Source organism: Chelonia mydas, chromosome 7 (genome assembly GCF_015237465.2).
Source record: "Chelonia mydas isolate rCheMyd1 chromosome 7, rCheMyd1.pri.v2, whole genome shotgun sequence".
NCBI classification, from domain to species: Eukaryota; Metazoa; Chordata; order Testudines; family Cheloniidae; genus Chelonia; species Chelonia mydas.
Window position 1 is genome coordinate 109,310,917 of NC_057853.1, and position 27,116 is coordinate 109,338,032.

A 27,116-nucleotide genomic window follows, 5' to 3' on the forward strand; every position below is an offset into this window, starting at 1 on the left:
TTAAATAGTCAGGTGGAGACATTTACATTTCTCAGAGTTTGGGGGGCAGTGGTAAGTCATTCTCATTCAAATGGAGAGGTTAATTTTACATTAATCAATTGATTCTGCTTTCAAGTCTTCCTTCTTTCTTATTTAGAAACTAAGTAATTACAGTATGTGCCAGGAATATTATACTCACAAAACAGGAGATGTCTGTTAGGTTATAGGCTACACAATCAATGCTGTGGAGACGCCTGAGTTAGTGAATAAATGATGAAGTTTTACCAGAAAGAATACAGAGACAATGGAAATATTCAAAATAATGCTTAACCTGGAAGTAGATTTAGCTTTCTCATTTTAGTAATCAGGTCAGAAGGACCTTCATACCAATCTTTTCACTGTCAAATTAGATGTGCAAATCTATGGAAATATATTATCCTGACATAATTCTCAGTCACTTTTAGAAGTAAGGCGTACGTCTCACCAGAACAAGGCATAATAGGACATTTCCCCCTCCCCCAGCATAATGACAACAGTTCTTTAAAAACAAAGAAAATAAAATATAAAGTTGGGCCACAAGATTCTTGCTCCAATAATGTGGATGAGTATTCAGAGAATTATTAGGTTAACCACTTACTTTCCAAATAAGCCAATATTTATATAAAACTCTATTATCCCCCTTCAAGTATGTCTTCTTTACTCACCTGAATTTGTGTAAGCGCTACACAAAACAATTCAGTTGTTTTATTTTATGCTGAAAATCATCAAAAAGCGATCACCAACTCAGTCTCACTGAGCACCTGATTCTGCAGGCTTTTCCTCACATTGAGTGGTACCTTACTGAGGATCCAATCTAATGCCCACTGGAGTAAATGGGAGTTGGATCAGGCCCTAAGAGTATGTCTACACAGTACTGCCAGGAGTGAGCCTCCCATCACCAGGAAGACAAATTAATACTAGTGGGGCTTTAGCTAGCAAATAAAAATAGCAGTGTGGACACTGCAGGTTGGGCTCTCATGTTTACCTGTCCCCCGAGGCTTCAGAGCCCAAGCTACAATGCTTACACTGCTAGCTCAAGGCTGTCTACCCGAGCTTGGAGGCTCGTACCCAGTTGCAGTGTAGAGATACTCTAAGTGACTAGCCACACTGACTTCAGCAAGGCTACTCAAGATGTAAATCAAAAGAGATAAAAATACCTTACCTCAGATTAGATAGGTTACGTGCCTGTCACTTGAGAATCTAAGTGTTGGTTCCATTGTATATAAAGTACTAATTAGGACAGAATATGTGAGCAGTATCCATCCAATTATCTTTAAAAATATATTCAATTCTTAGAAAATGTCTGGAGAATGGTTACAAAATGTAATTTAGGTATGACTGGAATACCCTATGACAAAAATTTTAAGAAATATTACATGGGAAATAGTGTTTGAAAGATAAATATTCAGTGGTCAGACAAGGGTGAAATTCACCACTGTTCACAGAGCCTGCAGAAGGCCTAAGCACCACTTACATCCCAGGTAATTTGAGTGTCTTAACTGGGTCTTAAATGACATGTTGGCTTTGTGCTGGCCCTTGGCATGCTGGTGAATTTGACCATAAACAACATAACTTTTCTCATTGCAGGATAATAGTCCAACTCATGAACATGAATTAAGGAGAAGTTTGCGGGATGGGCTTTTCCTCTCCAAGGCTTGTTGAGTAGTTGACTTTAATGGAGCTATAACAGATTACACCTACCGAGGATTTGGCTCATAGTATTTATAAAGCTCCCAGGCAATGCACAAATTAAGGCACTGCACAAATAGAAACAATCACAGATTTAAGAATTACAGTATAAATACATCAAGATTATTAATGTAATTTAATATACCATTGGTTAAACTCTGGGCTAGGTGAAAGAGTTTGTCACATACTAACACAATATTTAACAAATGTTTAATTTCAGTTAAGTTGCTGCCTGTCTGAGGGGCACATTTCTTCCCAATACCTAAATAATCCTTCATAACTCCCATTGGGGTCTCTTTTTAAGGAAGAGACTGGCAAGGGAGTGGTTAAAGCTACAAGCCTCAGACTTCAAAGCTGAAATGGATAAATATCTGGGGACTGATAGCATTTATGGTTATACCTGCTGAAAGGCAGAGGAAATCATAGATGAACCAATGGTTGTTTCAATCCAAATTTCCTATGTTTCTACTTGCATAAAGAAAGTTGCTCCCAAGCAGACTTTAGATGTCAACATTTACCTTATAGCAAATTTTATATCTGAATTATAAACCCCAGAAATTGGGGTTCATAATGGAAACCATGACACAATTCTAACTATAATAGCCTTACTGGGCAGTGCTATAAAAAAGTGTTCGGAAATCAATGAGCAGATTTTCATTAAAGAAACCCATTTTGCATCACATATTACGCCAGAGATTGATATTTCCTGCTTATAAAATTTAACATAAAATTTAATTGCAAATATTTTCTCAAAACCACCAGAATCAGGCCTTAGGCAATCCACTATTAATATGAAGCATTTGTTCAGCTCTAGTGGACATATTTCTTGTATGAATTATGTGAAAGAAGGCATCATTTGCTCCTTCATGGTTTCAGTAATGAGATTTCTTTTCCTGTAATATGAAGCATAAGAAGCAGTACTAGTTCTTTTCTAATTAGGCAAGTAAACAAAGCCCCAAACTATTAAATAATGTAAACTGACTGTGCATTTTGTTTCTGTTTCCAGGCTTCTTAAATAGTATGGAATTTCAAGCTTCAAAGACATAATTTATCCTCTAAATTCTCTTGTATAATGGACTGGTTTCAATTAGAAACTGCCCCAGCCTTCTCAGAATCACCTTTTAATTAAAAATCCTTTTAGCCTGTTTGATGTGTGGCAACACACAGTTCTAAAGTAAAAGTGTAAAACAAGTTAAATAATAATAACCATGATAAATAATTAAATAGAATATAACAGAGGCAAACACTGACCTCAAGAATATATTGTTTCAGAGTAACAGCCGTGTTAGTCTGTATTCGAAAGCTTATGCTCAAATAAATTGGTTAGTCTCTAAGGTGCCACAAGTACTCCTTTTCTTTTTTCAAGAATGTATTAGTACCAGTTAGAGGCCCCTCTCTACTTAACTCTGAGTTAGGATTTCATGTTTGAGAAACAAGAGGAGCGGAGTATTTGGCATCTGAGAGTTAAATGCAAACTATAGGTAGCAGATACCTAGAATGGGTGATTAGAATGGGTATCTCATGATTTAAAGGCAACTCCCCTTTGAAAAAGCTCAGTTTTACTCTAACTGTGGCCTTGAATATGCATCCAATTCACTGAGACTGTTGATTTTTTTGAGGCTGCTTTGAAGCAGAGAGGGCACTTCGGAGAGAAAGAGAGAGACTTCTGTGCATGAGTTGTAAGTAATTTTGGGGTAGGAGCAAAGGCATGCTTTTGTTTTTTTACCTGATGATATATCCAGCAGAATAGTGGTCACTCTATGAGGCATGCAACATACTAGTTGTAATGATCTGTGAGTGACACCAGGAAGTTATTGGAGTGACTACAGTATTGTTTCTAAGCCAGAATATGTCTTTGAAGGCATACTTTACTACCTGCCTACCTTGTTAAAGCTCTTATGAAACTGACAGTACTCATGCAGAATTCCTATTGGTATACTGTAGTAGTTGCTTAAAATTTTTCATTTGAAATATTTTTCAACAAAATGTTGATTTCTCGTTTTTTAAATAAAAATATTCTTGTTTTGACATTTTCAGTTTTTTTTATAAAAACAATTTTTGTTAGCTTTTCCCTCTTTTGTTTGCTTTTCCCTTTTTTCAGTGGAAAAATGGGAAAAGGGGGAGAAAGTGTGTATGTGGGGGCGGGAAATAAAAATGAAAGAGGATAAATAAAATAAAATGAAAACCAAAAACTTTAAATCATTTTGAAATTTTTTGGTAATTTTTTTTTCCAGAAAATTAAAAAGTTTTTCTTTTAAAACCCTTGGAATGAAAATCATTTTGAAATTGTTTGTAGCAATTTTCAGTCACTTTAGACTTTTTGTCATGAAGATGTCTACTTAAAGGCCATCAGGCCAATTTTGCATCAGAGTCATTGAGAGACTCCAGGGAAGCTGACAGGCATGTGAAGCATTCACCCTAGAATGGTAACAATTTGGGATGACATTCTGGAGAAGATCTTTGAAGCCAGCTGAGGCATGGCTCACTGGAAAGCCAGTTACCAACATTTCAAATTTTGAAGTTGTTTCTGATTGCAAAGTTTTCAAATGGAACAATTTTTCACTTTACCAGCATTTTTTTGTAATTTTTTTTGTAATTTTCAAAATGTTTGAATTTTCTTTTCTTTTCTCCTTTTCTTCTTTTTGCCACTGAGTGCAGTACTAGGAATAGTGTCCAGATTTGTCTTCTCACACTCATTCACTTTCCTTTTTCCACTCTGCGACTCTTCAAAACTTCATCCACTTTGAAAAAGTTACTAAGTAGCAAAGTAAATGTTTCATTTTTCCTTTTGCTGCATGTAATTTTCCAAAGTGGAGGACATTTTGGAAAGTTTAGAATGGAAAAAGAATATATTTTTAAAAAACTGTGGAAGAAAAAAAACGCAAACCAAAACCCTAAACTTGTTCATTCTGTTGCCTCCAGTAGCAAAAAAAGGGAGAGAAAATGGGAAAAGCAATCATTGAAAATACTGAAAATTATTAGATTTTGAAAAATATTAAACAAATCTAAAATTCAATTCAAGAAAAAACAATTGTTTAATTTCATTTTGAAATTTCACATAGAAAAAATGAAATATTTAATCAAAAGATATTTTGCCACAGAAAACTTCATTTTTGATAAAACATTGTTTTTCAGCAGGAAAATTTCAGTTAATTCTTACTCTGAGGCATGTTAGGCCAAGAGTGTTGCCAGTCAGTGAGCTAGATCTTCCAGCAACACTCAAGGCATTTCCTGAAGCCTGTAAATTGTTTGTTCACCAGAAGCTGCTGAAGGGTTTTGAATGTTCATAGTAGTTCCTGTGGAGGTTAACTGATGGGCAGAGTGCAGGTGAGGTGATTGAGGTGTATGATAGAACTAATTTAACGCATACATGATACATGCTTCAGTTTCTGAAGGCTCAGAAAAAATATTATTTATTGGAGATAAACAGTAAGCAGACTGTAGCAGTAGCAGCATCTGGCAACAGACCCGCTACCATCGGTGGTGCACAATGAAAAGACTATTGTTGGCAATTCTGGTAGTTGTATCTAATCAACAGGAAGTTGAGTGCATCCTGCCCCCAATGTGTATTGATGATTTTTGAATTCTGAGTCAGAGGCATTCCTTTGAGGCACATACCCATGGGTGAGGATCCATGAAAATACTGCATCTGGAGAACACTATTTTGTTTCAGTGTTCCTAATACCTCAGAAAAAGCCAAAAGAAATTTTAACAAATTTTCCCCAAATTTATCTTTGAGCATGAGAAATTCCAGCCTTTTTTGGGAAAACTTGTAAGTGTTGGAAGCTACTATTTTGCTATAACCACATCAGTGCTTTTTATTTAAATTGCCTGTGGCTGGTTCTTATATCTCGGGCATGTTGTGGAGCATTTGCTCATCTACAGCAGCGCCATCAGCTGTTTGAATCACCAATGAGTGGGTTTTTTTCCTGACCGTGTGTGATAATTGGAGGGATTTTGGAGAGATTTTATTAAATCATCGACATGTTACAGAGCATTTTGCTGAGCACCAAGATGAGTCACTGTAATTTGAATTACCTTGCTATACTTTTCAGCTGAAATGCAATATACTTTAAGATATATACTTAATTGTAATGAAGATTCTTCATTTGCCAGCTACTTTTAATATTGATTTTTGAGCTGGGCCTAAGTATGTGATACAATAACAGACTTAGAGGACAGTCTGGGAGCTACATATATCAGGTTTATTGATGCCGTCTGTGTCTCCTTTTTTTCCCTTTTCTAATGAAGCACTAAAAACATCTGTATTTTTACCATTTACAGAGTAGTGTGGTTTCACTGTCTGTAAAAGGTAAACAAAAATGTTTTGATTCTTTCATTTTGTAGGCAAATCTACGTATGTTACCCATGATTCTTGTCAAAATATCATCCTTTGTATACTAAATATTCATTTAGCTCCATTCCTACAATGGATTCTGCACAGGCAGCACCCTGTTTTCAAGCCTTATCTTGAAGGCCAAAAAAGTTTTTTTTTTTCCCCAATCATGTTAGTTAAATCACATTAGCTTAACATTACTGAAAATCTCTAAGATGTGGACTAGCAAGTTTGAAGCCAAATAACACTGCTTCAGAAATGTTAGTATCTTAACAGGGCTTTTCAGTCATGTTAAGCTCACTTGGCTAAACTCACGTGCCTGAAAAACACACTTTTTGGGCATTTGACTTCAGTAGGGTTCCATGCAGGTGTAAGGGCATGCCTGCCTAGGATTTGTAGGATTGGCTTTATCAAGACAATGACCTCTTTATAAAATATTTCATTTGAAAATGATACAGAATCAATGGTCAGAAATTTTTGACTGCCTGTGTTTGGGGAAAAAAATAGTGTACCTCCTGTAAAGAGTACAGCTGTGTCAGAATGACACTTAACAGATTTTGTCTAAATCAACATTTGAAGGAATATACAAGTTAAATTTCAATAATGAACTAAGAAATATAACAGTCATTTAGTTTGTTAATCTTTTTCTAAGCCTTTGTAGTAAATTTTTTCTAAGACAAGAAGTTTTTAATTAGTATTTTTCTTCTAAACTGAACAATGACAACAAAATGTCAGGTTTTAGTCAGCCCATCAACTAATGTGGAAGTGCATTTATTTTCTTGCTGAGTCAGCTTTGTGTCGGGTGTATTGAAATTATGCTTCCTTCATTCAGTGTTGAGAGTTGTTAATCTAAAATAGCTTATTTACTTTGAAGGAAGAGCCAGAGCCATGTTCATTCTTAACATGCAACTATAGAATCGAAAGCAAGTAATCAAAGTAGCTTAATAACTAGCAACTTAGCCAATAATTCATAACTTGAGCTATAACATCCACTCTTTTTTCTCCTTCCGTATTTCCTCTTAGAGGCCCAAATGTAGAGGTGAGTGGATGAATCCAAAATAGTGTAAGCTAAAGTAATTTACTCTTTAACACCCTCCTGATAGTTGCTTTTCTTTCAACACGGCTCTCTTATGGCTCCATATTTATATTAATAGAATGTAAATTAAACCATCTTTGATTCCCTTTCTATCTTAGCTCAGCTGGCCCAATTAAGTTGTAATATGTCAGGGTTGTAAGAAACACACTGGTAAAGGTGTATGAGTCCAAGTTGTCGCAACTACATGCTAAAGAGCCAAGATGAAGATGTAAGCCAAACTATCTTAAACAACTTTGGACTCACTTTGCGCTGAATTCAGAGCGGCGTTTTAAGTGTGAAATGCTAAAACAGATTTTATGTGACTGTAGTAGGTTTTTTAAAGGATTTCCTAAGTCATAGAAAAGCAAACGGTTACTATTTTAGTAGTCGTAGTACTTTATATATCTTCTAAACACTATGACGCCAGTAGCTAATTAATATAAACTTATTGCAACATAAAATAAAAATCTATGATCAATTAATCAGCAAATCTTATCATATTTCTTGTTGATTTGATTTCTTTAGGATGCTTCATTGATTAGTATTCATGACTATTTAATATATTTTATCTTCTATAGTGCCTTCCATCCAAAGTTCTTACAAACACTTTACAAACATTGATTGAACCTCAGAAGACCCCTCATTTGCTTATTACCCTTATTTACAAATGGGGAAACTGAGGCACAGGTTAAATGATTTGCACAATGTCTTTCAGTGAGTCAATAATCCTAATTCTTGGTGGTTCCTGACTTTCCACACAGACAGATTTTCCAAGAAAACTAATTATGCTAGGTTGAATATTAAGTGATGTTACAGCACTAAATTACTCTGAGAAGTGTATTATTTAGAAGGAAGATGACAACCCCATACATCAGAAAAGCTAATGCATCACCATGGAATTAATAATGTAAAAGAATGAAGTCTAACATATTCCCTTATGGACCAGCAGATACTATTACTATTTACATTGTGTCTTGTGTGTACATGTTGTACAAAAGTCTTTTGCCCCTGTATGTAGCTTTCCAAATTAATTAATTCTCAAGGGTTGAAAGGGTTAGGAAATAGGGTTGGTGGTTGATTTTCTATGAAAACTGTTTTTCAACAGAAAATTGGGTTTTTGACAAGCAAAATTTTCCTGGAAACTTTTTTAATTGAAAGAGTATAGCTGCAATCTTTCAGTTTTCAGCTGAAAAGTCAAATTTCCATGGAAGATTTTGATGATGACAAATGTTACTTCATTTTCATCATAAATTTCTATGGGGAAAAGAAAACTTCAGATGAGCTCTGCTACGAAGAAGTCCTTTCCTTTGCTTTGTTAAAGGGTTCTTACGCCCAAGGACAATTTCACCAAGCTCAGAAAACATTATATTAACATGTCTTCAATATTTTTGTATTGAAAAGTCATGGTTTCTCCTTGAAAGATATTGCAGAATTTACATTTGTATAAAAGGGTAAATGTCACATTTAGGCAAACTAAGATAGATGTCAATTTCCAGAACCGGGAAGTCCCTTTTTTTTTTTTTTCCAGAAAGTGAGTAAGATGGAAGATCAAGTACTCACATAGAGCAGAAAATGAGTACATGGTCCTCCATTTTACTTAGTCCATGAGAGAACCAGCCATACGGGGATGCTGATGCACCTTTTATGCACCAGAGGCGTGACTCCACAGTAGCTTCATTCGAAGACAATCGCACTTGGGGAGAGTGGCAGTGATCGGGGAAAGTAGATCAAATTTAAATTTTTGTGACTCCAGTGTCCTCAGACCACTGCACAACTGGTGCAGAGGGACAAGGATCACCATTCCATTCTGTAGGCTGAAACAGCACAGCAGGTAAGGCAGCACCCACCCTCCCTCCCCTTGACGTGAGATGGTCAGGTGGAGTTTGAACCTGCTGTGGGCATTGTGTTAGTCGCTGCTTTTTACCGGGGCTGGGAAGGAATTTTTCCCTCACCACCATATTGGCTTCAGTGGAGTGGGGGGGGTTTTGCCTTCCCCACAGTGGGTGTCAGGGAAGGCCTATTATGGTGAGCAGAAAAGGTGGTAAGCTATATGTCACAACTTATTTTGTAAGTGTGGGGCAGATGTTCAGTGCAGGTACTCGATAGGGAAGGCATCCAGTGACCAGATAAATGGCCTGGTAAAGGACTTAAAAAGGAAGTGCTGGTTAAAGGAATGGAACGGGGCAGGGAGTTTGGGGCTCCTATGGTTGGAACAGCAGGGAGCCAACTCCCCTTTCTTATAGCCCACCTTAACCTGTCTATGAGGGGGCGTTTATGGTAAGGTCCTGGCAAAAGATGTGCTTGAGGGACCTGGGTGGAAAAACAGGGGGAGCTGGTGGAAGCCCCCTGGGTAATTACGGAATAAATAGGGGGTTACCTGCACTGTAAACTTTTATCTGCGGGGTAGTCCCAGACATCTAATAATAAAGTTGTGGCCTGATTAAATCCATATCAAGTGTCTCCTGTCCTTCTTTTTGGTATAGCCAGACAACGAGGGGCAAAGTCTTTGACTTAACTGGATGTCATAAGTAAGGGCAACAGGATTTGTTCTGTAACACACACTAATTATTTCTTCAGACTTCAAAGGGAATACTATGCAAAAAAGTTAAAATTAGGCCCAGTGTAGCTACCATGATGTTACAGGAATGATCCAAAATCGTAAAAGCAAAGTTTAAGTTTGAAAACTAAACTAAACTACACAACTGAAGGTCATTACCTTAAACATTCAATGTCAGTCTGAGGCTTTTCACTAACTTTGACTTTTTCTGCTTCTAAACATTTTGTAATGTCTTCAGCTTCATGTAGTTGTTCTTTAGTATCTAAAAGTAAAATAACAATGTCCTTACTAATATATATTAATCATCTGTATTCACATATAGCCTGCATTTTATAAGTTCACACATTCTAATTATTGTGGAAACTGCTATGAAGGTGAAAATATTAGATCACAGTACATGAAATTAAAATATTTTACAGTTGTAGTTACCATACAATTGTAATCTTTCAAGCAATTGCAAAATCTGCAGGATGCTTATAGTATCTGTACATTAAAATTTTAACTCAGAAAGAACCATTTATGGCATTTCTTCCCTAGTTCAACTACTATTACATATGCATTATGTAAACAATACACATACATTCTGGTTATTTCTATTTTATACCGAAAGCTTTGTAGATTTAATAAAAATAAAAGATTGGCTTTATTATACTATTTTAGCCAAATCTCAGAACCGGTACTTCATCCTCATCCTCCTTGACATGTCAGCTGCCTTTAACATAGTCAGCTGTTTTTTTTTCTTGAAATCTTGTCCTCCTTTTCTTTCCATAACTTTTTTCTCTCCTGATTTTCCTCCTACTCTCTAACTGGTCCTTCAGAGGATCCTCTTCCTCACCCCTTCAGCTTTCAGTGGGGGTGTCACAGGGCTCTGTCCTTGGTCACTTTCTCTTCTCTGTCTACACCTTATTTCACCTACACCTACACAGTAATCTCATCTGTAAACACAAATTCAACCATCTCTATGTTGATGACTCACAGATCTATCTTTTGGCTCCAGGCCTATCTTCCTTTGTCCAATCTAAAATCTTGGCCTGTCTCTCTGACATCTGCTCACCAATGTCTAGTCATCAGCTCAAGATCAACATGTCTAAAACTCAGCTTCTTATCTCCTGCCCATTCCTCCGAGCCTTCCTAATACCTCTTTTCTCAATCATTGTGGACAACATAGCCATCCTGCCTGTCACTCAGACCTATGTCACGGGCATCATCTTTGACTTGGCCCTCTTTGTAGGTCCTCACGTCCAGGCTGACTAAATCTTGGTGATTCTTTCAGATTTTTCTCTGGCCTCGACAAATGTAGTCTTGCCCTGCTCGTCTCCATTCCAAATGCTGCTGCCAAGATCATTTTTCTGTCCCGTCACTTTGACCCTATCACTCCTGTCTTTGCATCCCTCCTCTGGCTCCCCCTTCTCTATTACATGAAACATAAGGTGCCTGTCTTAACTTTCAAGGCCCTCCATAGCCCATCTCCACCCTAGTTATCTCTCAGTAAGTATTGAGATGTTGACTCCCACGTCCAGTCACCCCATGATGCCATCACCAACTTGTACAATTTTTAAACAAGCCCTTCATTCCTTATTACATGCAGTTCCTCGCAGTTGGGAGGGGGAAATCTACATCATTATCTTCCTCCAAAACCCTCCTTAAAATTCATCAACGATAGCTTGAGCAACAGTAGCAGTGAAGTTGCAGCCGCACGGTCGGTGACTGCTCGAGGATGTATGCAGGGTTCTGGCAGGCAGGAGTAGCCTGTGCAGACACCAATGCTGCTGCTGTTACTCAAGCTAGCTTTGATTTCATATCTGTCTGTATATGCTTCAATCACACCTCCCCATGGCAGAATACAAATACTCTTATGTGGTAAGTTCTTTGGGACAGACATCATCTCTTTGTTCTGAATTTGCACAGCACTTACCACAGTGGCCTCCTAGTCTATGACTGGTTTCAGAGTAGCAGCCGTGTTAGTCTGTATTCGCAAAAAGAAAAGGAGTACTAGTGGCACCTTAGAGACTAACTGATTTATTTGAGCATAAGCTTTCGTGAGCTACAGCTCACTTCATCCACTGAATGCATCCGATGAAGTGAGCTGTAGCTCACAAAAGCTTATGCTCAAATAAATTGGTTAGTCTCTAAGGTGCCACTAGTACTCCTTTTCTTTTAGTCTATGACTAGCTCTCCTAGGCAGTACCGTAGTACAGTAAATAATTATGATGGTGAATGGACTGCAGTGTTAAACAAAATGGGACAAAAGTTGGATCCAGTGAACTCTGCTCTATTTGAAATGTCACACAAATAAACCCATTTTATTACTAGATCCTAGTATATAATAATCTAGATGACAGGCTATCAAGAGGTGTTACAGTATACATGGATCAGAGCTGTATTTCAAACACCAAAGTACTTTGGAGAAAGATTGTTTCAGTATTATAAAGAGAGAAGAGGTGAAAAGGAAGGTGAGGTTGGAGAAAGTAATAACGAAGACAAAAAGCGAAAGGAAATGAGGGAGAGGGTAGATAACTAAATTACTATCAATCTATCCATAAATGATAAAAATAGTCTGGAAGAGAGTGACACCACTGGTTCAAATTTATAAGCCTCAAATTTGTCTTTTATGGCCCCTATCCTGCTTCCACAGAAGACAATGGTAACACCTACTGTTTTGACTTCCATGAGAGCAGGTTCAGACCCCAGATTATCCTGAGTTATCCAATGCTCCTGCTTTATTTTATTTCAGATATGCACCACCGGCACACTGATAAAACCTTTTACTTTGTCACCTTTTGTTGGTTCTTTCGTAAATCAAGTTACACACATATATATATCTCATGTCCTCATTCTAAATCAATGCAGTATTATATTTGAAAAGATTAGCAGGATAAACAGCTTATCATTAAAGCTAGATGAACAATGGCTTTTTTTGGTTTTCAAGAAAAAGTTTTCGGTCAAACCAAAAACAACATTTAAAAAAATTGTTTGGTGAATATAAGTTTGAAAATTTTTATAAATGTATGTGTTTTACCCCAGTGATAAGGGCACTCACCTGGGATGTGGGAGACCTAGGTTCAATTCTTCCCACTGCCTGATGTGGAGAAGAGATTTTAGTTGGGGTCTCCCACATTTCAGAAGAGTAGTGCACTACTATCACTGGGCTATGGATATTCTAGTATGCGTCTTTTTCAATCTCTTCTCTTGAAGCTGTGTTCTACTTTTAAAAAATTATCACTGGAGAAGGGACTTGGGTGTCCCTCCCCACAGGCGAGTCCCTAAATACCAAGCTATACATCCATTCTAACTCTCTTTCCCTGTCCCTGTGACTGTCCATTGTCATTCTAAGTAACAGTTCATATCTTTCATTAAGACAATGAATAGTCATTGGGACAATCATACTTCTGAAAAAATATCTGAGGGGAACTATTTGTCAAATATGTTTGTCAAATCACAAATGATTATCATAATAAGTGATTATCAAACACATTAAATACCTTTGAGTTTGCTCTGGAGAGTAAATAAATCCTGCTTTAATTCATTCTTCTGCAGCTGGAGTGCATTTAACTGAACATTTTCATGTTCCATTGACTCCATTTCTAAGAAGAAATATATTTTAAGTTAAAATGTATTACAGTTTTAATCTTGATGGTATAATCTTAAATACTCTTTAATTACTTCTAACCGTCTTTGGATATTCTAAAAGGACATTAGGCTAAAAATACAATTAGACTTATAAAACCCGGTGTACAAGAAATTACATATGGACAACTCTATTAGAATTATATGTATCTACAAAGAGGGAATACAAGGAACAGGTGCATGATGAATTAAGTCTGTCAAGTCAAACTGTCTGCAGAGAGAAATTTTTTACCCCTGTTGGCTATTCATGTTGCTGGAACTCTGGACTTTATTGCCAGATGGGTGAGTTGGGTTCACCTGGAGAAATAGGAACTGAAACGGTCCAAGTAGCCATTGCCTTTGTTACTAGTGTGGTCTGTGGCTAGCACAAAGAATGACTGCCCAGTCAGCAAGGAAGAGGAACAGGAAATGCCATGGTTAGACTACCTGCTATGATCTTATATTCTGTATTTGAGCTCAAAGGGTCATAGGATCCTGTTTGAGACAATAACTATAAAGGACCAACCTCATGAGGCACCTGTGCATGTAACTCCCATTGAATTTAGGAGGGCTTGTAGGATTCAGAGCTAGGTGGTCAATAATCATTGAGGATTTATGTGGTCCATTTAACATGGAATGCAACGTGCACCCCCCTATACTTCTCTGTTGACTATGACCTCCTGGATAGCTGTGCAGGAGTAGATGCAGGTATCGCAGAGCTTGTACTTCCCTGCACAGCACAAATGAGTGGGAGAGAGTGTACTGGGCAATATAGCCACACCAACACACTGTCCCTTATTCAGGGCAGATCATGTCTTACAGTCTAGCCCGAAGAGAAATATCCAGCTAGGAAGGCAATAGGTTTAAAACTATTGCTTTACTCAGTTATGTTTTAGTCATTTGTATTCTCTAGCAATCCAAAATAAAATAGTTTAACATAAGACATACCGTTTTTCAAAATATTTGCCTTAGTTTCTAAGTCACATATTTCAGTCTTGACTTTTTTCCTAATCAAAAGCTCTCTGTTACATGTTAGTCCATACTCATTGTTAAAATCTGTGATTTCCTTAATAAAATTCTCCTCTTCTTCAATCATTTTCCTCTTTGTATCTGACTAAAAAGGTGGGAAAAAAATACACAGAGAAAAATAGAATCCTTGTTAAAATAATCGAGCTGAAATACAGTTTTGTCCCCTTATAACTATGTAAAATCAGTATGTATTCTATTTTGTAACCTGGAAAAACAGGGAAATGGTCTAGCTCTCCATCATTACTTCTGTTGCATTAATCTTACTGTTTCGCTCTTGTGACAAAATGAACGGAGTGTGTTTTATAATAATAGTGCTGTATCATTAGTGTTAGAGGCCACATTATGCTATCAATTTTTAAGCATGTGTTGAAATCAATGGAGAGTTCTGCTTAAAATCAATGGCACAAAATGGCCATTATTTTTGGTTCTTTAAATTGCTCATTAAGGGTGAAATTTATCCCTTTGCAGAAGTCCAGGACAAGGCCACTGCACTATTTAAGCTCCCAAAATATAGCCTAAGAGAGCTGACTCTGTTAGGGAGTCTGGAATATGGAGTTTCTCAGTGCCTTTTAGAAGTAGGTCCCAAATTTAAAGTATTTGCTTTTTCAAGAAAAACTTTAATTCATAGAAAAATACATTCATATAGTCAATTACAAGATTAAATTCCATTCAAAGCTCTTATCTGAATACTAATTTAAATAAAAAGTGAATTCCCTTGTAAACAAGAAGAGATAACCCATGTATCAAATCTAACTGGATACAGTTGATATCAAATTCACATTCCATCAGAGGATAGCAATTTTGCCTTTATAGCTAAGTAGCATTACTATAATATTTACAGTATTCCTATTCTGTCCTATATGTCAGAAGGGGAATATGCTAGACACTGCAGTAATACTACTAAATTGTAAAGACAACTGAAAAGTTTTTAAAGGTAATCCAGGAGGTAGATTATCTAAAATCATGGATTAAAGTTTGGAGTGAGATTCTGAATTTTTGTGTTTTAATTTGTTAGAACCAAAACAAATTTTAATCATTCAGATTTTCATACTTAATTAGTGTCCAGTTTTTTTCAAAATATAAATCTGACTGTAGTCATACAGTATTTTGTAAAACTGAACTCCCCTAAATAGTATAACTGGAAACATACAAAGATTTTGAGAAAAATACTCCTTTGATTCATAAGTTCAACTTTCTTTTTCTCTAAGATGTCTTCACGTTTCTTCAAAAGTTGTAAGTAGAAGAGCTTTTCAGACAGCTGTTGAACCTTCAAAGAGAAGAAAAGATTATTGGTGATAAAAATAAGTACACATGATGGATAGGTCTTGCACATAAAGAGCCCTATCCAAAAAAAAAAGTCTGCATAACTGCTGGACCATGGAAGCTTAATGGGTCTCCTTTTCTCTTTAGCTTGCAATCTAAACACAATTCTTTGCAGCAGTCTCTCCTCTTTAGAGGCTAAACTCAGTGCTGTTCCCAGTATAGAGAATGGAGTCTTAACTCTCATTTTTAGCCAGAAAATTTTTCATCTGGAATGGAGAGAGACTCAACAGAGCATACAATCTTTTAAATAGCTTAACATAGGGGTGAGTTTTTCTCCATCTAACCAGATATGATTAAGTCAGGCACAGATTAACTTCAAAGGGACAAAACCCCAAAGTTATTGTGCTCTTCTCTGAATGTCTGTGGTTAGCCATAGAGAGCTATTTATGCTAGCTATTACCCTGTGCCTCTTCTACTATTGACGATGAAGTAGGGATTGATGGTCTCATAAATTTTCCCAGTTTGACTGTGAGAACTATCAGGCAGAGGAGAGTAATGAAGGGACCAAGCTTTGGGCTGAAGACAGTTCTACTATAAAACCCCAAATAAACTAAAAACCTTCCTTCTGCACACATTTGTATTTTTGGATTTAATTTTTTTAACAGTACTTCAACTGATGAGGTAGGCTGCTCAACTAATTTGTGCATACCACTCAAGGAGAATTCTTCCAGATTTTGCAGCACAACCATGGTTGGAAGTTTAAAACTAAGCAAGCGTAGGGGGACAGAATATAATAAGAAACAGGAGGAGATAAGTAGGGAGCAACTAATTATTGAAGGATATTAAAGGCAAGCACCAGAAGCTTGTATCTGATGTGATGGTGCATGAGAGCCAATGAAGGGACTCAAAGAGAAGGGATGACAAGGGAGCAAAGTGGCTGTCAGGAAGCCCACAGAGTATGGGATTGCAGTAGTCAAGAGGAAATACGGTGAGAGTCTATATGATAGTTTTAGTGGTGTGGATGGCAAGAAAAAGCCAAATATTAGAGATATTATGGAAGAAGAAGTAACAAGATTTAGAAACTGTCTACATAAACAGGTTGAGAAAGGGTACAGTCAAGATGATATGCCTGAATAACAGAGAGAATGGTGGTAGTGTCAACAGTAATGCAGCTCAGGCAAAATTAGGAGAATTTAGAAAAGAAAACAATGGGCCAGATTTTCTCCTCACATACCAACCATATTTTAGTGAAGGTATCAGGGAACTTGTTCCTCCAATATCAAGAGCTTCAGGATAATTTATTGTTACGTACTGATTCAAAGCAAGTTACTAATATTGTGCTTCTGTATTTATATTACTGAATATAACCAGCCACATTGTAGTTTCTCCAACCCCAAAATGCCTTCATAATCTATTACTTTGCAGTAAATTTTTTTAAAGAAATCATTGAGCCATGAAAGGCAAAATGCTATAAATCAAGTTCTAATTACATGCTACCTGGTTTTACAGAACAGAAAAAAATTAATATTTCCTATGAGCATTCCCCTGACCACAAGCAGTCTCTGTGAAATAGATGTCAAAACATTTTTGAACTCTAAGGCTCATCTACTAATTTAGGTTTGGGTTGGGATGCGGCCGGGGGAGAGGGAAGAAATGACATACAGTTATTTGAAGGAGGACTTTAGTATTATATTATTTCTTAGTAGTAGTTTGATTATATTAATTGCAGTAGATACATTGAGAATTTGTAGAATAAGCTGAATTTTAGGTATTGAAAAATAATGGACAATGTAAATAATCTCACTAGTCAATGTATAATCTTTATATTGAAATATTATTTGATTGAAGTAATGCATTTTGGCATTTTCTTTATTGCCTGCATCATTTCCTTTTGATAAATGAATTAATTTCAAACTAAACAAGCAAATAAAATCTACTATTGTACACATTGGTAAGAATATAATTAATTTTTGATGTATAAAAGACAATGGAATCAAGTAGGAATGCATCTTCACCTTTCTCCAGTAGTCATGTACAGCAATTGTTTTACTTTTGAGTCCTCTGATACCTACCATACAAACCACAATTATAAACCAGAATTAATCAGTAACAAATTAGTGAATGCATCCGATGAAGTGAGCTGTAGCTCACGAAAGCTTATGCTCAAATAAATCTGTTAGTCTCTAAGGTGCCACAAGTACTCCTTTTCTTTTTACAAATAAAATTGTGATTCTCATAAATTAATTTTATAAGCAGGACTACAGGGGGTTGGTTATCTAGCAAATATCACACATTCCAACCTTGTATTGATTAAAGACCACTTCCTATTGTAGATCCATATTGGGTTCTGATCTTTGAAACCGTTATGCACATTAGTCCCATTGAAGTCAATGGGGCTGTTGACATGCATATGTGTAACTGTTTGCAGAATCAAGGTCTAAATTTGTAACTAGTAAATATTTCTAAACAATTCTGTGGATTCTTTTCCCCCCTCTAACATACCTTAATCTATTTTAGGGGTTTCTATAGCACCTGTCACAGTAGCATTGAAGTGCATATATAGAACAAATGCACTGGCAAACCACACAACAGCCTAAATTTTTGAAGAGATAGGTATCACCATCAAACCATTAATTCACCTCACCAAATGAATTAGTAGTATAATAAGTGTTGGTAAAATTAGGAGTCTGGTAGTAAAAGTCAAAAGGGGCACAAAGCACAATCCAGAAGATTGCAAGATTTATCTCTAACATATTTCTGTTATTTTATAGGTAGAATACTAGAGATAACATAGGCCTGACTCTAAAAGGAGCCTCTGTCTGCCTGCTTACTATGCACCTACAATTTTGTGGGTGCAGATATTTAAGAGCACAGGTGACATCATTTAGACCTCATTTACAGGCACAAACAAGTGGGTGTCGAACATCAATTTCACCCACAATTATTAGTACTGACAAAACTGAGAGTGTAAAGAGGGAGTACATGTCTCAAAACAAGGCTCCACATCTACTATATGGAAAAAGGGAATAGAAAATGTAAAAGAGTGAGTGGTAGAATACTAACTGGTCTGGCTAGAAAGGTGATTCTGTCTACAATGGCAGTAGCCAAACTATAAGTGCACTTTTTGTACATGCTAGACGGTGAGTAACACAAATAGAATTGCTGATGTGTGGATGAGGTGGAAACTCTTAAGGCCTGATCCAAAGCTCACTAAAGTCAATTCTGGGACTCTCTTAATTTACTTCAGTGCACACTAGGTACGGCCGTCATTGAATGGAAGTGGACAGTGAAGCGCGTATGTGAATGAACTCCATGTATCTTAGAGTGGTAATAAAGGAGAAGGAAGGAGTGTTCTACCTTCTACATCAAGACCCCAAGCTTGTAAAAGGAACCAGATTAGACCCCTGAGCCCATCTGGAATCCTACTGAGGCCCCTGGGGCTCCATGCAATCTCAGGGGTCAGTCTGAATGGTGAGTCTTATAGGACTGGGATCAAAATGGCAGGCCGATGCTCTTGTGACGTGTTCAGATACTATGGCAATGAGCACTACAGAAATGCCTACAAATACATACATAAAGCAAACACTATGATAATTAATATGAACACTACATGAAGTGTAGTGCTTCAAAGTGTTCATGAACAATTTATTAAAATTACAGCCCATTTACCAATAACAATAATTAACATACTATAAATATTACTACTCTACCTTAGTTTCTAATTTTATTTTTGCTTCATTCAGTTCTTCTGTTGTTTGCTTAATTTTTTCATGACTTCTGTTTATGTCTAATTTAACTGCAATACAAAATGAAACTTTAAACACATGAAATCAATTTATGAAAGTGAGATTCTTTTAACAATTTGTTGCTTGCAAGATAGAGTGGTGTAGAAAGATGACTTCAGTAGAGACATATAATTGCTAGACTTCTAAACACATCGGTTTTCCTATAATAGCTACTGTCACTGTCATCAGTTACTAGAAGCGGAAATCGACATTCAGTTGTGAACAAACGAGTGCCTAATTACTACTTTAGGGTGGACAAACATGACATTTGCATAGATAATTCAGATAGCTATCTTTGGAAATTTGATTTAAATTAAGGGTTACCTGTTTTACTGTATAGTAAAGTACCTTGTTGATACTCCGCTACACCATGACCTACTGATTAAAACAACAGGCAGGGAGACAAGATACAGGGGTTCTATTTCTAAATCTGCTGGTGGTTTTATGTGAATCTTGGACAAACTTCCTAAAGTTCCCACTGCACTCCAAGCAATTACATTTCCTGAAAGCAGATTTTGTAGAGTTCAAACTACAGGTCTAGACTGCAGTATTGCCAGACCCAAGCATTTAGAAAATCATGATTTAGCCCCCCCAATATTATGAGGTCAGCTTAAAAATCATGAGATTAAAAAAAAATAGTAGGTCCTTTTTATTCGCCTTCTGGTTTTGAGCCTTTGGGTTTGTTTTTAATCTTTCCTCCATCATCAGGAGGGTAGAAATGTACTCTTTAAAAAAAACAGACAAACAAAAAAAAAAAAAACGAGCGAGCACTGAGATTTGCTTGTAATAACATGATTCCAGGAATTGGGGCTTTAGGAATAACAACAAATATCATGACTCTCGTGATAAAAAATTATATGTTGGCAAGGCTGTGCGTGAGGATGATACAAGCCTGACCCTGCTGTATTCAAACACAGGAGAAGGGAGGTAGGCTCTTTCAAAGCAAGCCCACATGTGTCTATCGCAGGGCTGTCCTGAGTCCCTATGGAGTTCACTATAACTATTGAAACAGGAGGTGGTGAGAGAGGCAGGAACTCGAGTTATTGGGCTCAATACAGGAGTGACTGGGTAACTCTGGCCTGTATTATACAGGTGAGACTAGAGACTCTGAAGGTCCCTTCTGGCCTTATAATCTAGGAGTCTATATACTCCAGGGGAAAGGCTCAGCCAAGATTTACTGGCCTTGCTTGAAACCACCACCCCCACCACGAGATGGAGGAACCACCACACTGCCCTTCAGGGCTCTATGGGAGCCAAGGAGGCATGTGACCACAGGCCATCATTGCTGCACCAGGCATGAGATGGCGGCTGTGTGGCTGACCTTGGTGCATGAGGCGCCGCTTCTCCTCCGCTTGCTGCTCCGTGAGGAGGATTTGCTGGAACAGCGAATCCAGGCTCATTTCTGTCTCTTTTCGGGGCAGGACTTGGGGTTATTTCCCTGTCCCTGGGAGGCTTATTCACCACTTCACAGGCCCCTCACAGGGGGGTAGGGAGCTCTTCACTGAGCCTGACTCCTCCCCCTTTAGCAGCAGCCTTGTGCTCAGTCCGTCACACCTACTCCCCCTCCCCACCTGACCACCTCAGTTCCTACCTCTGTACTGGGGTTTGTGCAGCCGAGGAGAACCAGCCCATCAGGTGGGGAAGCCTGAGGTTAGAGCAGAGGAAGGAACCTGGGTTGAGGGGTGGGAAAAGAGGAGCCCAGTAGTAGAGGTGGCTGGATAGGGGAGGCTGGTGGTTTTGGGGGGCAGCAGAGGGAATAGAGATTGGATGGAGAGAGCGGGGGAGTTAGCGGGGGAACTGCTGGTGGAGAAGATTGGATTGGGGGTGGGGCAGAAGGTAATCGTAACACATAGAGGGAGGGGTGGTAGTCATGGTTGTACAATATTTCAAAGTTAATGGGATGAAACAGAACTTCAGCAAAACGTTATATTATAGTCAAGCTACGGTTAAACAAAATAAGGCTCTGATGAAACTTGAAAACATGAACCTGACCCATCTTATGTAAAACTGAAAGGATTTTTTTTTTAATTGGTGCAAAGTGAAACAGAGGGAAGAGTTCACAAGGGTGAATTTAGGAAAGTGTTTCAGTAGTGAAGCTTCCTACCCAAAGGCCAAAGGAAAAATGGAAACTATGAGTGAAGTGGGAAACTTTTGGCAATTCAGATAGCTATTTCTTATCTGAGCCTGGTGAGCGAACAAGTTATTTTATAAAAATTCAAGAAAAAGAACTACAATATCCTGGGATCAAGGCGAAAATAAAATGAAAACCATTCTTTGACGTTTTCAGGACTTTACTGCTATGGTTGCAACAGGGGCTTTCATGTTTCAAACTGTGAGAAAGCTTCTGTATGCCAGGATGGTGTTCCCTGTCACATATTAGAAGAGCTGCTCTTTGTGGCGGGGCTCCAGAGTCTCAAATTATGGGAAAGGAACTGTTCTTCATAAGAGAGGAAGCCAGAATCCAACAATAATGCATTTCTCAATGTCTGAGAATGCCCAGTAAGCCCTTTTACGGCTCAGTTAAAGAAGTCTTGAAATTCAGGATGGGGGAAGTGAAATAGTCTTTAGAGTTCAGCTTGGTAGCTGTGACTTGGGCCTCAGTTCTGTAAACACACACATGCTTAAGTACACATGGTAGTCTCATTGAGTTCAGTGGGACTACTCGTGTGCAAAGTTAAATATGTATGTAAATGTTTGCAGGGTCCAAACTAAATGTTATAGAATAAAAGTAAAATGCATTCCTGTTTAACTAGAGCCATGCAAAGAATAAGACCTTTTGTAACTTGTTGGTTTTTCCCAAAGGTGGCTTTAATTTTATTTTGTAGGTCATATCAGTGCATCCTAATCTTAATCTATATCTGTATTTTAATCATCATGCCCTAATCAGGTCATGTCTTTTTAATGTACTTCAGAATTAGTAATTGCCTTTTGTAATCAAGGTGCTGTGCCAGTAGTAAAGTTTCCTCTACAAATTCTAATTTGTGTAGGAAAGGGGTGGGTGGGGGAGGGGGGGACAGAGATTTTGTTACTAAGTGGAGCTAAGCGTAAAAACACTTGTCAATTTAATTGCATGTATTTTTAAATGTATAGTGTCAGATTTTTTCAAAAACAATTGTGATAGCCTGAAATGTAAATTTGGAACCCCTGCCCCCCAATCCTCTAAATATTTATACATTAAAAAAAAATTAATGGAACCTTCAGGATGTACATGAACTCTGAGTAGCTTCTTGCTCTTATTCTCTTCTCCCTTGTTTATTGCTCTAATTCACTGCAGCATGTCTAAAATTAGGTACTGATCTTGTGTACATTTAAGCATGTGCATAACTTTAGAAAAAAAAAAGGGGGAGGATGGGTTGGGATTTTTGTTTTTCTAATGTTCCACGCTGTGGACCCCCTCTTTTTATTCGTAACAGAAGTCTCGAACACAGCCACACAGAGATGCCATAGTCTTTGGCCTTTAAAAATATTCTCTATCCAACCGAATGTCACATGAGAAATTCATTGCCTTTCATGCTAGGATGCTGGGGGACACAGAATGTGGGTCATTCTCCCTATTCTGATTGTTTTATGACAGTGTAAGCGGGGGAATAGTCCCACTATTCTGGGGAACTTTCCTGGCTTCTGCATTACCCCGGTGAAGTGGGCTAGCGAAAGGATCTGAGTCCTCGCTCCCACTTCCTTTACCCAGTGGCCTCCCTGCCCTTGAGGACTCCCCTTCCACGCTCCTGTCTGGCAGAGTCCTTGTAACCCCAACAAGGCTGGGCCCAGCATTCCTGGGGGGTTCGACCCCCAACCCTGCTGTGGTCACCTAGGACAGGGGCTAGGGTATCCCCACTCCAGGGTACTCTCTCTGCACTGGCCACTTCTCTGACCCACTGACCATTACATACAATTTAAAGCAAATGCAAGTTATTTAATCAACAATTAATTTTAAAAAGAATAAGGAAAAATGGAAAAGGTTAAAGGAAACACATCATCCCGCTCTGTTGCAGGGAACATCACAAACAGTGTCTCTGGAATGTCAAGGCAGTTCACAGTCTGTTCCTTGTAAGTCCCAGGTGCCTTCTCAGGCCCTGGCTGTGCTGTAGAGATGCTGTGGGTTGGACGCTTGCTCTGGTGGTGGCCACATGCTCTCAGGCTCTAAGTGGTAGGACCCTTCTTCCCAGTGTCGCCCCCGCCCTGTCGGGGTTACGATCCAAACCTGGCCTGCAGAGCCCCTTGGCTGAAGTGTCTCTCTATGCTAGGCCTGCTGCCCAGGGTCCCCCTCGCTCTCCCCGGCTGCTCACCGCACCCAGCTCAGGACTGCTCCAACCCCAGCTCCACCACTCTGTCTCATGACTGCTGCTGTTGCTGCTCTGCCTCCAGCTCCATGGGCTGTTTCTTTGGCCCTTCTGCCTCTGGTTGCTACAGCTCTGCTCCCAGGACAGGTCTGCTCTGTGGGCTGCTTCTGTGACTCTGCTCCCAGCACTGACCTGCTTTGTGGGCTGCTTTTCTGGCCCCTCTGGCTCTGGTTGCTGTAGCTTTTCTCGCAGGGCAAGTCTGCTCTCTCTGGGCTGTGCCTCTGGCTTTGGGGCTGCAGCTCTCCTCCCAGGACAGGGTCTGCTCTCTCTGGGCTGCTTTTCTGGCCCCTCTGGATCTGGCTCAGCTCTGCTCCCCAGCTCAGCTTGGGCCCCACTCTGTCTGACCCAGGCAATTCCAGCTCACACAGAGGACGGGACCTCCCTGGCCTCCTGACTCCTTGATTAGCCTGCCCACCCTGTCATTCAGGCTGACCTGGAGCATTGGCCTCTCTCCACTGTTCCTGGGGACTATCTGTTTCAGGGTCCTGATTTCCCATAGACCATTCCCCTTTTAGTACTGGGAGCTAGCCAACCAAAACACCCACACTGAATGTTAGTAAGGAGGCAACTGTCCCCTTACAACAGTCTTCTTGGACAGAGTTCACCTCTGGGAAGAAGCTACAAGAAGGTGCACATTGGTAGCCTTGTGATGCCTCTAGTGCCTTGTGAGGCATGAACCTGTTAAATGTTGTTTTAAGAGAAATAACCTTTGTAGAAAACTATTTTTGGTGGGAGCAAAAGGAAAATAAGGCTGTAGTAGAACTAGGTGAGGCAATATGGCCTTCTTCTAAAAATTATAGTAGAAAGATAGAAAATACAGAAGCAGGGAATAGTTTATAAATACATTTCTTCTCCTATTTTGAATACATTTAATGTTTGTTTTTTCCTAGTCATTTTTCTCTTGTTTACCTGTAGCATTTGGACCGCCTGTCCCTCTTCTGATTACCCAAGAAGTCCGGCTGTCCATTTAGTTACATAAAAGGCACAGCTAATGCTCTTAAAACGCTTTTGAAAGAAACAGAATACTGAATATTTTCAATGTGAAACCAAAGTGCATTAAAGTGGCTGGAGGTCAACAAAGTGCTACTGAAATAAGTTCTTGGCATTGTGGGGGCAGGGGGCAGTTTTTATTCCAGCGCTTCTCTCCCCCTAACCTGCCTCTCTTCAATCTCATGCTGACTGCTTCTTTGTGTCTACCTCCACCTTCAGTCTTCCCCACCTATTTAACAGAATAGGGCGAATTCTTCCTTGTGGTAATTCTACTTACTTTATTTTGTGTTTGTTTTCAGTGATGAAGTCCCAGCTGTACGCTGCTGGGAGTTGGTGCTTAAGTGTGACATTATAAAAAATGTGGTTTTGAACAACTAAATTTCAACTCAGCATAACTAACTCCACTGACTTCAGTGGAATCATTTCTGAGTTGCACCAATGTGAGATCAAACTCAGTGTTTTGGCACAAATGAAATGAAAATTAAAAAACAAAAAACAAAATTCAAATTAATTTTACACTGAGCCATGCTAAATAGGAACATCGACTAAGTTACATTTATGACTGCATTGTTACAACACAACAAGCATCAGATAGTAAAACAGATCTCTCATCAATGGTGATGGCCAATAAAAGGATGAGTGACTAAAATAGATACATCACAGGGTTTCTGGCCCCAGTAAATGACATAGATCCAGTTTCCTTGTGCCAGAACCAGTGTTCCCACTTCGGCCAATTAAGGGGGTAGGGTACCACTTGGGGCTATAAAGGATCAGGGAGTCAGAGAGAGAGAGAGACCTGATGAAGCAGAATTGTCTGTGTGAGAATCAAGTGAGAGCTGCTGGAGACCAGGGGACTGGAGGACCTGGCATAGAGTTACTGGGGAGTTGGAGGAAACTGAGGCAGGTGCACTTGTTGTGCTGCAGCCTGCTGAAAGCGGGTGCTGTAGGGCAGTGGTTCTCAAACGTATTTGATTGCGCCACCCTTCTTTGTGTCTAGTAGTTGACGCGCCCCCTTCCCCCAGGCGCCTGGCCAGCAGCCACCGCTCAGTTCTCAAGGCAGAGCAGAGAGCAGCAGCTGCTGGCTGGGCACCCAGCTCTGAAGGCAGTGCCGCCGCCAGCAGCAGCGCAGATGAGAACCCACAACATGCATTGGCTCCCTGATTTTCTTCTGCAGCACAGGTTAAAGCATGGTCTAATCATATACCCCTCTTCATCCCTTATACTATGGACTGCAAGGTGGGATGCATAGGAGTCAGTGCTCCAGCTTTAAATCCATTGGAGGTTCCCCTTCTCTTGGATGATCCCCAGCAGGGGCTTTGTGAGTAGGTTCTGCTTTCTTTGTGTTGTCTGATCACGGAAAAGGACTAGAACATGGCAGAGAATCTGCCCCAAAGTTTTAACTGTTGCCCAGGGACCTATTTTAATATTGTGTTTGGCCTGCAGGGTGAAAAGCTTAAGCACAACTTGTATGCAGCATATCCTACATCTGCAGAAATACCTTACAAACATGAAATACTGGTTTAAATTCTTCATTTAGCTTTGTCTTAGAAAAGTTAGAAGTACAATTTTAAAATCATTTTCTTCCAAACAAATCTATTGATTGAGCAGCCAGTTCAGTACTACTGTCAAATACAAATACAGGACTGATTCTGCTTGCATTCACGTCAGTTATTTCCCCCAACTCCCCTCACCCCCATTTTCTTGAATAAAAGCAGGATTGGGCCCATGGTAAATTCTACGGAAAGAAATACAGTCATATCAGACTCCATCTTGTGGCTGTGAATGGTAATTTCAGGGTGCTCTTTATGCCCAACACCCACATGTTTGTTTGTTAATGTTTAAAATAGTGCTGCCAAATCAGCAAAATAATGTTTTGTCCAAATGATTGGTTAATTCAACTATTGCTACTGCGGTTGTTAAGAGTGAAAAATATTTATACTTCCAGTAACATTTTGTGATTTTACTTTGAAGTAATTGGACCAGATTATTGTGCAGATTTATATCCTGTGTAATCTCAGTGATTTATGTAAGTGTCAGTGAAGAACTTGGCTCATTGTTTTTCCAGACTGAAAGTGTTCAGTATTTCAAAACTGAAGTAAATAAAATGACATCACTACCTAATAAATTGTTAGTTATTGCAGAGAAACAAAAATCTACAGTAGATCTCTGAATTTAAGCAAACAGGCTAATATTAAATAATAGCACCAGGAAGTGACTTGAATCCTCCAGTGAAGCTAACATTGTCTGGGGTAAGAGTTATAGCCTTTTGCATTTTGGTAGGAATGTAAACAACTTTTCAACAGATGTCCCTTATAAAGGAAGCCAGCTATTAGCATTGTGATATCTCTGTTTGAGTCTCACATCCAAGATTTTGTGTAATTCCATCTGGAAAGTCTTCATTGGATCCCATCCCTAGGGGTTATAAAGT

At 38.8% G+C, this 27,116-nt stretch overlaps 1 protein-coding gene across 1 annotated transcript in view; it reads right to left on the bottom strand.

Annotated features, from left to right (window-relative positions):
- Window positions 1-20,758, bottom strand: part of CCDC172 (coiled-coil domain containing 172) — a 32,199-nt gene extending 11,441 nt beyond the window's left edge. The window contains exons 1-6 of the mRNA XM_007056346.2: window positions 20,680-20,758; window positions 19,284-19,369; window positions 15,461-15,577; window positions 14,230-14,395; window positions 13,158-13,259; window positions 9,835-9,937 (exon numbers count right to left, since the gene is read on the bottom strand). Of these exons, the coding sequence (XP_007056408.2) occupies window positions 9,835-9,937; window positions 13,158-13,259; window positions 14,230-14,395; window positions 15,461-15,577; window positions 19,284-19,369; window positions 20,680-20,758 (653 nt within the window). The remainder of the gene's footprint in view (window positions 1-9,834; window positions 9,938-13,157; window positions 13,260-14,229; window positions 14,396-15,460; window positions 15,578-19,283; window positions 19,370-20,679) is intronic.
- Between the last annotated feature and the right edge of the window lie 6,358 nt (window positions 20,759-27,116).